This window comes from Oncorhynchus kisutch, linkage group LG20 (assembly GCF_002021735.2).
Source record: "Oncorhynchus kisutch isolate 150728-3 linkage group LG20, Okis_V2, whole genome shotgun sequence".
Taxonomy (NCBI): Eukaryota; Metazoa; Chordata; class Actinopteri; order Salmoniformes; family Salmonidae; genus Oncorhynchus; species Oncorhynchus kisutch.
The window spans coordinates 45,848,033-45,863,801 of record NC_034193.2 but is presented as its reverse complement, the minus strand read 5'-3'; the positions used below and the strand labels follow the sequence as shown (position 1 = coordinate 45,863,801).

Here is a 15,769-nt window from a genome sequence, read left to right as displayed (position 1 = left end):
TTACCAGCCTTTCAAAGCGTGAGTGAGTGCTACGGGTCTGTAGTAATTTAGGCAGGTTGTCTTTGTGTTCTTAGGCACAGGGACTATGGTGGTCTGCTTGAAACATGTTGGTATTACAGACTCAATCAGGGACATGTTGAAAATGTCAGTGAAGACACTTGCCAGTTGGTCAGCACATGCCCAGGGGCACACGTCCTGGTAATCCGTCTGGCCCTGCAGCCTTGTGTATGTCAACCTGTTTAAAGGTCTTACTCACGTCGGCGTGATCACACAGTCGTCCGGAACAGCTGATGCTCTCATGCATGCCTCAGTGTTGCTTGCCTCAAAGCGAGCATAGAAGTGATTTAGCTCGTCTGGTAGGTCGTGTCACTGGGCAGCTCGCGGCTGTGCTTCCCTTTGTAGTCTGTAATAGTTTGCAAGCCCTGCCACATAAGACGAGCGTCAGAGCCGGTGTAGTATGATTCAATCTCAGCCCCGTATTTACGCTTTGCCTGTTTGATGGTTCGTCGCAGGACTTCTTGTAAGCTTCCGGGTTAGAGTCCCGCACCTTGAAAGCGGCAGCTCTACCCTTTAGCTCAGTGCGAATGTTGCCTGTAATCCATGGCTTCTGGTTGGGGTATGTACGTACAGTCACTGTGGGGATGATATCCTCGATGCACTTATTGATAAAGCCAGTGACTGATGTGGTGTACTCCTCAATGCCATCGGAAGAATCCCGGAACATGTTCCAGTCTGTGCTAGCAAAACAGTCCTGTAGTTTAGCATCTGCTTCATCTGACCACTTTTTTACAGACTGAGTCACTGGTACTTCCTGCTTTAATTTTTGCCTGTAACCAGGAATCAGGAGGATAGAGTTGTGGTCAGATTTACCAAATGGAGGGCTAGGGAGAGCTTTGTACGTGTCTCTGTGGAGTACAGGTGATCTTTAATTTTTTCCCCTCTGGTTGCACATTTAACATGTTGATAGAAATTTGGTAGAACTGATTTAAGTTTCACTGCATTAAAGTCTCCGGCCACTAGGAGCGTCACCGTTGGGTGAGTGGTTTTCTGTTTGCTTATTTCCTTATACAGCTGACTGAGTGTGGTCTTAGTGCCAGCATTTGTCTGTGGTGGTAAATAAAACAGCCACCAAAAGTATAGCTGAAAACTCTCTAGGCAAGTAGTGTGTTTGAACGGTACTGTATGTTTTCAACCCCCTAATGTCCCCCTAATGTCCAATGAAGTCATATATATCTCAATATCAGATCATTTCTGGGTAACAATGAAGTACCTCACTGTGATTATTTTCAATTAAAATGGTCAAAACAAAAACAAAATAGCTTCTTAGCAAAGAGCAATTTCTCAAGCAAGAATTTTGCTAGGACTGTCAGGGGAAAACTTTTTGTTGTTGTTGTTATTGGCAGAAAAGTTTGGTACTCTTTCTTATTGGTCTATTAACTAATTTACCATATGGTGATGACACCAGGCAGGCAAAACTCCATCCCACCAAAATGGGCTGAAACTTCAAGCTGTCTTGAAGGGCATTATCATAATTTTCACAATTTCACAGTATTATTCCAACCTCCTAGTGTGGAAATATATATACACAGCATAGGAAGATCACATTTTTGACTGCACTGGGCCTTTAAAGGTCCAGATTTGGAGTAGTTTGTAATCTGATTATAGATATGTGGTTAGGTGAAACTCTTACCTCTAGTGGTCTATTGAGTATGGGTAAATTATTACAATGAGTATATGAGCTAGAGTCCACCTATTGAAGCCTACATTTAATTCTAGGTAACCTCCCATCTTTAAACTCTGACCCCCATTATGATGTCTATTTAGTACAGTATATAGAAGGCTTCTTACTTGGCCTCCTGCTCCAGTTGCTCCTCCAGCTGCAGTATCTTGGCCTCCAGGGCGGTGATGGCAGCCTTGAACTTGGACTTGACTGCCCCCTCCAGCTCTCCCAGCTTGGCCTTCAGCTCCTTGTTCTGCCTCTCCATTCCTTGACGAGCGTTCTCACTCTTCTGGGCCGCACTGCGCTCCCCAGCCAGCTCAGTGTTCAGGATATCCACCTTGGGAGAGAAATGGGAATAAAGGGATAGAGGGTCACTCTTTGTCCATCTCTATATAAAACCGTTAGTTGTGGGTCCCAGGAAGTAGTCTGGTGTGCTACTTGTTAGTGCAGTTTATTATAGGCTACTCTCCAGACCATAGAGAGACTACATTCTATGGTCCAGGAATCGTCTCTGTGTATGAATGAATTTCAAAAGTACTTTCCTCTTGTCCGATCTCCTCCTCAAAACATCAAGAGACAATGGCGGTTTAAGGAGAGTTTTACCTGTTCTGTACCTTCATGAGCTGTGTACGTGTTTGACAATGTCAGAGTTGTACTGTACCTGCATGGTGGTCTTGCGGAAGCGGTCGTTGAGCAGCTCCATGTTGCTCTGTTCCTCCTCTAGTTCCTCCTCCAGCTGCGAGATGCGGGCCTCAAGCCTCCTCTTCTCATCTAGCAGGGCCGACCTGACACAAACAAATTCATGATTCGGTGATGTGGTTGGTACAGAACAGAGCATAGAAATCAGGGGGGGAAGGCTGCTGGCCCATTTAAAGCAGCAGTATGTAACTTTTTGGGTGAGCTGACCAAATTCAGATAGGAATGTGAGTTATAGATCTGTCATTCTCATTGAAAGCAAGTCTAAGAAGCGGTAGATCTGTTCTATGTGTGCTATTTCTATGCTTCCCGTTCTTAAGTTTCGTTTTTACGTCTTTTACGTTCAGTTTTGTACACCAGCTTCAAACAGCTGAAAATACAAGATTTTGGGTTATTGAAAATATATTTCATAGCGGTTTAGATGGTACAATGATACATTGCTTGTTTTGTCACAGAAACTGAAATTAGGTGAACTGTTACAATGTTAGCAACCAGCGATTTCGGCATATTGCACCATTAAATCTGTAAAAATATCATGCTTGAATTTGATCATTAATCAGCGAAATGCAGCTACTCACTTTCCAGAGGCACTATTTGAGATCTCGTCGGCCAACTCGTCTCTCTCCTGCTCAGCGTGTCTACGGGCCCTCTCTGAAGCCGCCAGGTCCTCCTGCAGCTGTAGGATCTCAGCTTCCAGGCCCTTTAGTTTCTTCTCGTTCTCTTTAGACTGTGCAAAGATCTCATCACGGGATGCTCTGGCCTCCTCCAGCTCCCTCTGGTAGTCCTTCATCTGGGCCTGCAGGGGGCAGCAGCAAGGCAAAGAGTAAGACTGGTCTGGGGCAACAGTACAGGGTTAGGGGTCAACTCCATTTCAAATGAGATTTTCCTCAATACTCCTCTATGGCAGCATTTACACAGGCAGCCCAATTCTGATATTGTTTGCCACTAATTGGTCTTTTGACCAATCAGATCAATCTGTTGCCCATAATTGGGCTGCCTGTGAGAAAATGTTTGAAATTCAGTTTTTCTTCCATAATTGAAATGGAACTGACCCCAACCCTATACTGAATATAATAGTGTAAGGCCAGCGGGGAAGCTACAAATGAGTTTAGAGCATCAGGGATGTCATCTAAATACAGACGTTGGTAGTCCTGGACATATTCTAATCTAGGATACATTAAAGCTGACTACACAGTGGACAGACAAGCACAGATACCATACCTGAAGAGGCTGCCAGTCCATTTTATTGATAAAAGGATACAGGTGTAAAAAATAATATTGCTGATTATCAGAAATCAGACAACCAGGAGTTCCTAATTAATCAGGCAAAAAAGATAGACTTTGTAGGGTTGCAAAATTCTGCTAACTTTCCCAAAATTCCCAGAATTCCTGGTTGGAAGATTCTTGGAATTTTGGAAAAGTTACCAGAATTTTGCAACAATATTTATAATCTACAGTTGAAATCGGAAGTTTACATACACTTAGGTTGGAGTCATTAAAACTAGTTTTTCAACCACTCCACAAATGTCTTGTTAACAAACTATAGTTTTGGCAAGTCGGTTAGGACATCTACTTTGTGAACTTTTACTCTGATTAAATGTCAGGAATTGTGAAAAACCGAGTTTAAATGTAGTTGGCTAAGGTGTATGTAAACTTCCGACTTCAACTGCATAATACTACATAATAGCTCAGCACAACTTGAGAATGAACAAGCAAACACAAATCCTGTATGAAGTCTAACCTGTAGTTTTCTGAGCTGTTTGATGGCTTCATCTCTGGCCTTGTTGGATGCTTCTATTTGCCCCTCCAGGTCCTTGAGGTCCATTTCCAGCTTCTTCTTAGCTGCCACAGCCAGGGCTCTCTGCTTCCTCTCATCCTCCAGCTCTGCCTCCATCTCACGAACCTTGGGTCAGACAACAAGATATTACAGAGGGTTGAAAACACCAAGTAAGTGATGAAACCTAGTGAAGTTTGGGTTCTAGCTTGCTCGGATGCAATAACAGTTAGGGTGAAGATGGATGGGAAGTACACAATGAGTCCATAAGTTAAAGTTTTTGACCATATAATAACATGGTGATTATTTTCTCCGAACTGTTGGACTAGCTAAATCAGCTGAGTTTCTCTTAAGAGGTCTGAATGTTACTCCCCAAAAAGAGTCCTCTCTGCTCGTCTCTGTACCTGTTTGACCAGTGTCCTCTTCTTCTCCTCGTTCTGTTCGTCTCTGGCCTGCAGGTCCCTGTCGAACTGGGCCTTCATGGCCTGCATGTTGACCTCCAGACGCAGCTTGCCGTCCTCTGTGGCCTGCAGCTCGTCCTCCAGCTCCTCCAGCTGGGTCCTCATCTCCTCCACCTGCTGCTCCAGGGTGCGCTTCGACTTCTCCAGCTCATGGACCTACACACAGGGGGACGTGGAGAGACTGTTAGCAGCAACATCTCTTTTCTGGGTCTTACTATGGGAAGCCATCCCATAGGATTAGTCAAACAAATTCTCACTCAAAGCAAAAATCTGAGGTGGGTGGACAGCGTTATTTTAAAATGAAGTAATTTACAGAAGGCTTCTGTATGTAAGGTCTCCAACAACATTTAGGAAACACTACCAGCTCCTGTAACACAGTCATTCTCACTCATTCTGTGGTGGGTGGATTGGTGGCCATATTGGAGGAATCTTGGTTTTGGTTCTATCAATCCTCATTGGATGAGCCTAGCCAAGTCAAGGCTTAGGACTGGGATGTATAAGGTATTTGAGAACCTTCAGCTCCTGTACGGGGGGTTTAAACTACGTACGCTCTTGCCCACGTCGTCCTTGGAGCTCATCAGGTCCTCCATCTCAGTCCTCAGCTGCTTGTTGAGCCTCTCAAACTCCTCCTTGGCCTCCAGGGCCTCGTCCAGAGCCCGGGCCATAGACAGAGCCTTGGTCTCCTTCTCCCTGGCCTCAGCCTCGGCCTTGTCACGCTCCTCAGCATAGCGGGCAGAAATGGTCTTCTCCTCAGCCAGGAGCTAATATAGAGGGAGAAGATAGTGATGAAGAAGGATGGCAAGCAATGTCTTACTGGTAAGTTATGTTAACGAAGGCAATCATTGGAATCAAGAAATCACAAAAACTCAGCCATTTCTTCATTAATGGCAGGTCTACTTTTATTTTGCAGAGAGGGGAGAAGGAGATAAGCAAAGGTGAGAGGAGGGAGAAAAGGAAGCGAGATGATATGATACCTGGTCAAACTTCTTCTGCTTCTTCTCCAGGTTGGAGACAATGGTCCTCTGGTGGTCCAGGTCCACCATGAGGTCGTCCAGCTCCTGCTGCAGGCGGGTTTTGGTTTTCTCCATCTTGTCAAAGGCGGCGGCTTTCTCCTCCAGCCGCTGGCTGGTCAGCTCCATGTCCTTCTGTAGCTTCCTCTTCACCTCCTCCAGAGACTCCAGGGTCCCCACGTCCTCATCCAGCTTCTTCCTAGACTCAAACAGCTAGATAGAGAAGACAATGGTGTTCATATTATATACTTTTTCTGTGGTTCTTACATGAGGAAATAAGGGTCACAGCTTTGTGAGTGAGCATTTGATATACAGAAAATGACAGTGGTCTTTAAAAAAAACACACATTACTGATCTTAGTGTTGGGGAAGCTACTATGAAAATATATTTTACCAAGCTACCAATTACTTCACATTGAAAGAAGCTAAGCTACGTTAAAGCTACCCTTAAGACAAATATAGTTTCCTTAACTAAAGTGACTTTAAAAAAGTACAGTGCCTTGCAAAAGTATTCACACCCTTGGCGTTTTTCCTAATTTGTTGCATTACAACCTGTAATTCAAATTGATTTTTATTTGGAATTCATGTAATGGACATACACAAAATAGTCCAAATTGGTGAAGTGAAGATTTTTTTTTTTAGCTTGTTTTTAAAAAAATTTGAAAAAAAAACAGAAAAGTGGTGCGTGCATACTGTATGTATTCCCTCCTTTTGCTATGAAGCCCCTAAATAAGATCTGGTGCAACCAATTACCTTCAGAAGTCACATATTTAGTTAAATAAAGTCCACCTGTGTGCAATCTAAGTATCACATAATCTCAGTATATATAAACCTGTTCTGAAAGGCCCTAGAGTCTGCAAAACCACTAAGCAAGGTGCACCACCAAGCAAGCGGTACCATGAAGACCAAGGAGCTCTCCAAACAGGTCAGGGACGAAGTTGTGGGGAAGTACAGATCAGGGTTGGGTTATAAAAAAATATCAGAAACTTTGAACATCCCACAGAGCAACATTAAATCCATTATTAAAAAATAGAAATAATATGGCAGTACAACAAACCTGCCACCCACCAAAACTCACAGACCAGGCATGGAGAGCATTAATCAGAGAAGCAACAAAGAGACCAAAGACAACCCTGAAGGAACTGCAAAGCTCCACAGCGGAGACTGGAATATCTGTCCATAGGACCACTTTAAGCCGTACACTCCACAGAGCTGAGCTTTACGGAAAAGTGGCCAGAAAAAAGCCATTGCTTAAAGAAAAAAATAAGGCATGTGGGAGACTCCCCAAATATGGAAGAAGGTACTCTGGTCAGATGAGACTAAAATTGAGCTTTTTGGCCATCAAGGAAAACGCTATGTCTGGCACAAACCTAACACTGCCCATCACCCCGAGAATATCATCCCAACAGTGAAGCATGATGGTGGCAGCATCATGCTGAGGGGATATTTTTCATCGGCAGGGACTGGGAAATTGGTCATAATTTAAGGAATGATGGCGCTAAATACAGGGACATTGTCTAGTCAAAGCCCAAACCTCAATCCAATTGAGAATCTGTGGTATGACTTAAAGATTGCTGTACACCAGCAGGAACCCATCCAACTTGAAGGAGCTGGAGCAGTTTTGCCTTGAAGAATGGGCAAAAATCCCAGTGGCTAGATGTGCCAAGCTTATAGAGACATATCCCAAGAGACTTGCAGCTGTAATTCCTGCAAAAGGTGGCTCTACAAAGTATTGACTTTGGGGGGGTTCTTAGTTATGCACGCTCAAGTTTTGTGTTTTTTTGTCTTATTTCTTGTTTGTTTCACAATAAAAATATGTTGCATCTTCAAAGTGGTAGGCATGTTGTGTTAATCAAATGATACAAACCCCCAAAATATATATTTTAATTCCAGGTTGTAAGGCAACAAAATAGGAAAAATGCCAAGGGGGTGAATACTTTCGCAAGGCACTGTAGTTCACTATGTGAAGGAACATTTTATGTTTGTGCTTTTCTAATAACCAATTTGACTGGGTTCATGCAAGTGACTGATTCATTGTGCCTGGGAGGAACCCTCACTATCAGTATATGCAATTTGGCAGTACGCCCAGAACATTGTTTTGAGAACGGAAAGGGATATCTCAGTTTCAAGGTCTCAGCTTGGAGAGAAGAAGCCTCGTGAGGTATTGGTCTGTCACATGCATAAATGATGAATTCATTATGAATAATCTAAATCATAACTTGTCTGTGTAAGCAGTATATAAGAGATCTAACGGGACTGCCTTGACAGAGCTCACTTCAGACCGGTAATTTAGTTTGACTGTGACCTATCCAGCTTGCTGTTAATAAAAATGATTCATTTAAGATTGAATTCAGGTGTCCCTGGTGGTAATTTCCATGACAACTATATCCAAACTACTTTTTGCAAGAATAGATCACTTTGGGGTCATATGCTAACAGAATGTGTTATTTAGCCTATTAAACAAATGATGTTCCAAGAGAGAATTAGGCAGGTCTGATGCTGAAAAATAAAACATTTATTGCCTAACTACTGACAACACTACCTAGATGTGAATTTAGTTCAACTACCACCAAGCTACTGCAAAATGTAGTTAAATTACAAGTAGAACTACATGTAGTTTACTTCTCCCCAACACTGTATTCAACTTATACCCAATACCTATTTCGTGAGTAAGGAATCTAGCTACCACAACCTGTAGTAAATATCAACGGTGGGTGTTCCCCGCTGGAAACCCTGTCCTATTGGCAGTGAAACATTAAGAATGCCAGTGGGGTACATACCTGAGCCTGCAGCGTGGCCAGTTGTTTCTCCAGGTTCCTGCGGGCCTCCTCGTCCTCCTCCTGCTGCTCCTGCAGGGTACTCTTGTCCTCCTCCAGCTGACGGATACGAGAGCTCAGGTTCAGCTTCTGACGAGTCTCCTCTTGGAGCAGCTCCTACACACACACACACACACACACACACACACACACACACACACACACACACACACACACACACACACACACACACACACACACACACACACACACACACACACACACACACACACACACACACACACACACACACACACACACAATGCAAAGACCCAAAAGTAGTTAACCACCACTTACAATAAGACTTGTTGGATGAAGACAGTGATATGAAGTTGTTTTTACAATAGATTAGCATTATCTACAAGTGTCTCCAATAATGAATTGCTTCCAAAGCATATTACAATACCTCCAACTTCGATTTCAACTATTAGAGCATGTAATGGCTTGGTGACGTATAAGGAGTCTCTGCTCACCTGTGTGTCCTGTAACGCACTCTCCAGGCCTGCTGAATCCTTGGCCAACTTGATTCCCTTCTTCTCAGCATCCTCCAGCAGGGCGGAGACAGTGTCCAGTTCCGTCTACAGACAAAGGTCAATAAATATCTCTTCATATTCACATTAAAACATATTCACTCCCATTTTGATAAACCAATGGACTTCAACACATAGTGATGACGACAGACAGACAGCATGGTCCGTTGACTTGCCCTCTAACCTGCAGTTTGTGTGTGCGGTCGGCCAGTTCTACTTTAGCCCTCTCTCCCTCGGTGGCTCGGGCCATGAACTCCTGCAGCTGAGCCTCCATCTTCTTCCTCTTGTGTTCTGACTCTGTCTTGGCCTGCTGAAGCCCCTTCACCTCGCTCACCAGCTCCTTGTTGTCACTCTCCAGGGTACACTTGTTCTTCTCCAGGTTGGACTTGAACTGCAGCGGAAAGAGGGGGGAGAGGGGTTGTGGTATACATAGGGAACATGAGAGAATTTTACAGAGGGTATGTTGGATAGGCCTGTCCTCTTGGCTTGCTTAGCAAAGAAGTGATAGTGTAGTGCTACTACTGTATGAGACGACGTTATGTAGACAGGTCTATTTTCTCAGGTGGCGACCAATGATTTATATATACATTAGATGCTGTGTTGAAGCCACTGTGCCTCCATCTTGGGAGTGTAAAAAATATATTTTAGAAGCTATAGAAATGCATTTATTAATGTCTACATTCGTTTTTTCCATGTGTATTCTATTAGAAACACCTTAATGCATACAATTATATTATATTAATAGATAAACATATGTTTTTTTAATTAAAATAAAATATAAAACCACACTTTTTAGAGAGTACTAATGTTACTGTCCCCATGACAACACTTAAATACATGTCAATTTGTCCTTGTACCATTTCATTTAAATACTGTAGAATTCCACTCATTCCTATGGAGGACTGCTCCTACTGGGGAGTCCCAATATGGCCGACCAGTGGCTTCAAAGCCTCTTAATGGCCAATACATAGCATCAGCAATCTAGGGTTTATATACATCGTTGGAGGAGATCCACTCTCTTGACCTGCTAAACATGTGTGTTGCTACTACTGTCTAACGACGTTATGGTTGGCAGGTGCCATGTCTGATGGTGGACCTAGCCTCTAGGCCTGCTAAACATGTAATGAGACATGTTACTAGATGATTGACAGGTGTATTGTCTTTGATTATAGACCCACCCTCTTGGCCTGCTCCAAATTCTCAGACAGCTCCTCCAGGGCAGTGGAGTGTCTCTGTCTCATCTCCTGGACCTGAGACTCGTGGTTCTTGGTCTCCTCGTCGATGGCCTTCTTCAGCTCAGCCACCTCCTGCTCTCGCTTGGTCCTGAGAGGAAAGAAAGGAGAGGAGAGAGGGGTTAGAAAGGAAGGTAGACCCATAAAAGACACCTCACTGAGGTGCTGTGTCTCTCCATAGCCCTCATGCAGTTACACACGCAGGTACTTTGCCAAACTATGACAGTGCCACTTTTTCAGTGCGACCCTACACCGGTTCTTTATCCATTTCTAAAAGCACCGAAAATAAACATATTGGGACTACAGTAAACATATAAGCGTATCAGCGCAGCAGAGAGCAGTACATCTGACAAGCAGTGTCCCAGTACCTGAGCTCCTGCTGGGCAGCGGTGGTATCCAGAGTGTCCTCCAGTTCAGTCTTCAGAGCCTCCAGCTCCTCACTGAGGTCCCTCTTGACTTTCTCCGCCTTGTTCCTGGACACCTTCTCTGACTCCAGGTCCTCCTGCAGCTCTGACAGCTGGGCCTGCAGCTCCCGCACAGCTTTCAGAGCGTTGTTCTTCTGCGCCGCCTCGTCATCACCCCTGGTACACACGCACACACAACAAACCAATCAATTCCAAAATCAATTCCAAACAGCAACATAGAAATCGTTAGATTAGCTGGCTAATGCCAGGATACATTCCATTTAAATGAAGAGGTGAGAAATAATGTTAACTGTGGGGCGTTCATCTGAGCAGTGCTTTTATAGTACCAGAGATGTCCAAATGTTCGGATAATTTTGGGTAAAACCATGGTACACAAAACTGGTACATGAAATCACTGCAGATTCTCGAAATCCCCCAAAATTGCTGATAATTTCAAAACCATACAGGCCCTAGCAAGTGAGACTGCAGCGTGGTGACAAAATCCCAGTGAACACAGGGTGGCAGTGTGATCGACCTTACAGCAGGTGAGCTCATGGAGGACCTGTGTGTGTTAGTCAGCCTGCCGTGTGTGTGTGTTTGTCTGAGCAGTGAGTTTCTTGACCGTGTCTGTCTGTGCCTTTCTCTGTCAGTAGAAATACCATTGCGAGCGAGGCCATAGTGAGATTGAATATGTGTTGTTGCTGGCAGTTAGGCTAGATTAAACTATTATTATAATTATTATGGATTCTGACACATACTCACTCTAACATATCCAACCCTGGATTGTTAATTAGACTAATTCTGTCATTTCTTGTTTTGATTATTCATTATTTGTGTATGTGTATTGTATTTGAGAGACATTCTACTGTACTGTTGGAGCTAGTAACAAAAGCATTTCACTGCACCCGCTATAACACCTGCAAATCTGTGTACCGACCAATACACTTTGATTTGACTCCTGAGCCCTGCCTGCATTCCTTAAGACATTCCTGCTTTAGAGCTTCTGAAGAGGCCTGTCCCATTGCCAGGATCAAATAATGACTCCATGTCCAATTAGGTATTACACTGATGAAGCCATGGATAGCAATGTAGCTACTAATGAGTCATTATAGTCAAATAGCAACTGTCTAGACTATGGTAATTCAATAGCCCTACAATTATAAACAGTCATAAAATTCCAACTGAAATACTGTAGCCTAAGTAATGGTTTAATCAACTAGCCTATGACCATGTGTTGATTTTAGAAGGTCATTTAGGGTATACTGTTTTCACTACAGTCTACACCTGAATTCACTACAGTCTACACCTGAATTCACTAGTCTACACCTGAATTCACTACAGTCTACACCTGAATTCACTACAGTCTACACCTGAATTCACTACAGTCTACACCTGAATTCACTACAGTCTACACCTGAATTCACTACAGTCTACACCTGAATTCACTACAGTCTACACCTGAATTCACTACAGCCTACACCTGAATTCACTACAGTCTACACCTGAATTCACTACAGTCTACACCTGAATTCACTACAGTCTACACCTGAATTCACTACAGTCTACACCTGAATTCACTACAGTCTACACCTGAATTCACTACAGTCTACACCTGAATTCACTACAGTCTACACCTGAATTCACTACAGTCACCACCTGAATTAGCTACAGTCACCACCTGAACTCGCTAGTCACCACCTGAATTCGCTACAGTCACCACCTGAATTCGCCACATCTAAATGATTGGACTTCCCCTTCATGCCAATGACCTCTGTTGCAGCCAGAGGAGGAGCTCATTAGTATGTGGTCTCAGTTTCCCTAATCAAATGGACTTAATTGAACGTGACACCAAATGCGTTGCTCATGAATATTCTCCACTAAATTAGGTCTGAATTGGCTTTGGATTACAAAGAATGTTAAATGAACAATCAAGCTAAATTGAGGTAATGCTTAGATGCAAGTTGACACTCATTCTCCTTCTTCCAAGAGACAGGTATTTTTCGAGCCATATCTGGTAATGTTTTCCTTGAGTCCAGCAGCCCTATTCAGAAGCTATTAAAAATAAACGTCTGTGAAGTACAAACAGATTCAGTGACCAATTCCCTCTGAGGTGTGAGACGATCCGTCATGGCTGCAATGCCCAAGCTGAGATTCCTTTTCCTTTCCGTTGGAAAATGCAGTGAGAGACTTGGATGGAGCACATCATCAATCTCTATCAATCTGCCTCAGAGTGTGCGTGTGTATTAAATGACTCTAGTGAGGCTGATAGCCAGCATACCAGCACGCACTGCACTAAGGAAGGCATTAGTTAAGTTTAGAGTGAACCGATGCCACTGAACAACTAAGCAGCTGGACTGTGTGGCTGCTTTTAAATATTTAGGTCAAAGCCAACATGAGGGTATGTGTCCATATGAAAAAATACTATAGTATACTATGGTTAAATAATATTGTATTCACTGTACTGTTTTTGCAGACTTCACTGTAGTGGAACTAGTAACATAAGCATTTTGCTGCACCTGCTATAACACCTGCAAATCTGTGTATATACCATAGTCATTACTGTAGGTTTTTTGTGGACTGTAGTACTTTTGTGAACATGACTGTATTGTTTTTGTGGTCTGTAGTATACTGTAGTATTTACTATAGTATTCTATAGTATACTATAACATTCTATAGTAAGTACTAAACATGATTGAGGTATACTAGTGTGTAATATAGTATTCTACAGTATAATACACAATTCTATAGTAAGTACTGTAGTATTCTATAGTAAACTGTGGTATGTTTTAAAGTATGTGTGTGTGTGTGTGTGTGTGCCCGCTGGGTCTCAACTGCTTGGGCCCTGTAGAGTGGACTGTTGCTATGGGGACAGGCAATGGAAGTGGGAGTATATGTGTGGGTGCACATTTAGCCGGTATGGTTTACTGGACCACAGTGGTGGCCGGGCAGGTTGGGCCGGTTGCCATAGGAACAGGCAACATGCACGGTACAGGCTTGCATGGTGGGCAAAGCTTATCTAGTCATCATCTATTCCCCTTATTGATCCAGGTAGCGTTCACATGGTACATCCTCCATTTCATTCGATTTCACCGTTTCAAAACATTTTCTCTTGTATGGTGCAAACTGAACACAACCCATGAACGTTCCTGAGAATCCATTTTGGGGCTGGAGGAGGAGTATCTCACCTGGACAGAGCAGCCTGTAGCTCCTCCTCCTTCTTGGCCAGCTGGATCTTGAGCTCCTCTATCTGGGCCTGCAGCTCAGCTATCTGGTCCTGGAGGTCCGTGGTCTCAGCGTCTAGCTTCCTCTTGGCCTTCTCCAGCTCCTGGCGAGTCTTCTCCTCCTTCTTCAGTCGCTCTGTTGACACACACACACACACACACACACACACACACACACACACACACACACACACACACACACACACACACACACACACACACACACACACACACACACACACACACACACACACACACAAGGTGGTGGAAAATAGATGTAGGGCCAGTTCTCAAAAGTATCCACTCCAACATTCCATTTAAGCAGTAGTAACCAGATTCTTCCGCTTGGTAAACCATTAAGTCATTGTGGTGTCCGAACTGAAATGGAATTCCTATGCATACGCAGAATCACACTACCAGAGAAGTCTTAATCTTATCCAGTCTGTAGTCTTATCTTAATGTTATTATATGCAGTTGAACGTCTGCCATGTTGAGGGAGTTCCACAACTAGTCTTTCCTGGATTCCTTGCATCATCAAAAGGCTTTGGAGAAGAATGCCTGACAGGAAGGACCTTGGACCTTCTCCTCCAATGAAGGCAGAGAAAGAGCGCAAAGAAGAAAGAGAGCAAGGAAGAAAGAGAGCAAGGAATCGAGGAGACCAATCGAGGAAGAGCCACAGTGAAGCCTTTACCTTCCAGGTCGACCATCATCACCTCCTGCTTGTTCTTGACCTTGCCCAGGTTCTTGGCCTTCTCCTCCTCCTCCGTCAGCTGGGAGGTCATCTCGGCCACACGGTCGTCCAGCAACTTCTTCTCCTGTTGGGTGGAGAGAGGAGAGGAGAGATGTTTTCTACAACAGGGATCTGCAATGTGTGGCTTCAGAGCCGCATGTGGTTCTTTAGCGTCCCCTTCATGGCATCTTCTAATAAATAATTTGTATCAGATTAAGATAATCTTAAACATCTCTACTATCCCCTGTACCCTTCAGGGCTCTATACAAGTCTAATCCCTAATTTATGTTTTCCGCTTCAATCAAACGCACAGGGTTCCGCATTCAGTGTTGGTGCGGACAGGAGGGGACATTCTATAATGCCTATTCTGGTTTTATTCGAGAGGACCTAGCAGATGGTTGGACGATGTGGAAGCAGAATGTATAAATTAGTCTTAAGTGTGCCCTCTTCTCTGACCTTGAGGAACTTGGAGTTCTGGTCCTCCAGCAGTAGAATGTCCTCCTCCATCTTCTTGATCTTGGCCTCGGCTGTCACCTTCTCCAGCTGAAGCTTCTGCCTGGCTGCCTCCTCTTCATCTAACTGCTCCTCTAGATCCTATGGATAGACAATGGACATACAGAGACACTCAGTATCTTCAGCGCAAGGATATGTATTGCAATGCTGAAGTTACCAATAGTTTTATTCAGAATGAATTCCATCTAAACCAACATTAACTCATCAACTGATTTTGTGTGTGTGTGTGTGTGTGTGTGTGTGTGTGTGTGTGTGTGTGTGTGTGTGTGCGCGTGCGTGTGTGTGCGTGCGCGCGTGCGTTTGTCCATGCTGCATCCATATGTGCATATATGGGTCTCTCTCTGACCTGGATGTGGGACTGCATCTTCTTCTTCTCGTTCTGCATGCTCTGGTTCCTCTCCTCTTCCTCCTCCACTCTGGACTCCAGGTCGTGGAGGATCTCCTCCAGCTCCTGCTTCTTAGCGGCGAGGCGGGCCCTCATCTCCTCCGCCTCGGCAAACAGCTCCGTCTCCGCCTGCAACTGCTCTGCAAGGATATTCTTCTCCTCTAGGAGCTGTGGGGGACACAGGAGATAGAGAGCAAAGTTTACCTACGCTTCTTTTCTAGATGTTATTCGATTAGAATGTCGAAAGGTCAAATCTCCTCAAGTCTACAAAAAAGGTG

General features: G+C 44.0%; 1 protein-coding gene across 16 annotated transcripts in view; it reads right to left on the bottom strand.

The window, feature by feature from the left end:
* Positions 1-15,769, bottom strand: part of LOC109865302 (myosin-10) — a 94,133-nt gene that overhangs the window by 7,493 nt on the left and 70,871 nt on the right. For all 16 annotated transcript variants that reach the window (XR_004204408.1, XM_031798865.1, XM_031798874.1 and 13 more), the window contains 16 exons: positions 15,453-15,659; positions 15,050-15,187; positions 14,555-14,678; positions 13,828-13,999; positions 10,607-10,819; positions 10,185-10,329; positions 9,191-9,397; positions 8,950-9,054; positions 8,441-8,593; positions 5,626-5,874; positions 5,200-5,412; positions 4,595-4,807; positions 4,158-4,319; positions 2,995-3,212; positions 2,382-2,505; positions 1,849-2,057 (listed from right to left, as the gene is read on the bottom strand). Coding sequence is in view for 15 of the 16 variants with exons in the window: in XM_031798865.1 (XP_031654725.1) it covers positions 1,849-2,057; positions 2,382-2,505; positions 2,995-3,212; positions 4,158-4,319; positions 4,595-4,807; positions 5,200-5,412; positions 5,626-5,874; positions 8,441-8,593; positions 8,950-9,054; positions 9,191-9,397; positions 10,185-10,329; positions 10,607-10,819; positions 13,828-13,999; positions 14,555-14,678; positions 15,050-15,187; positions 15,453-15,659 (2,852 nt within the window). In the remaining variant the exon portion in view is untranslated. The remainder of the gene's footprint in view (positions 1-1,848; positions 2,058-2,381; positions 2,506-2,994; positions 3,213-4,157; positions 4,320-4,594; positions 4,808-5,199; positions 5,413-5,625; positions 5,875-8,440; positions 8,594-8,949; positions 9,055-9,190; positions 9,398-10,184; positions 10,330-10,606; positions 10,820-13,827; positions 14,000-14,554; positions 14,679-15,049; positions 15,188-15,452; positions 15,660-15,769) is intronic.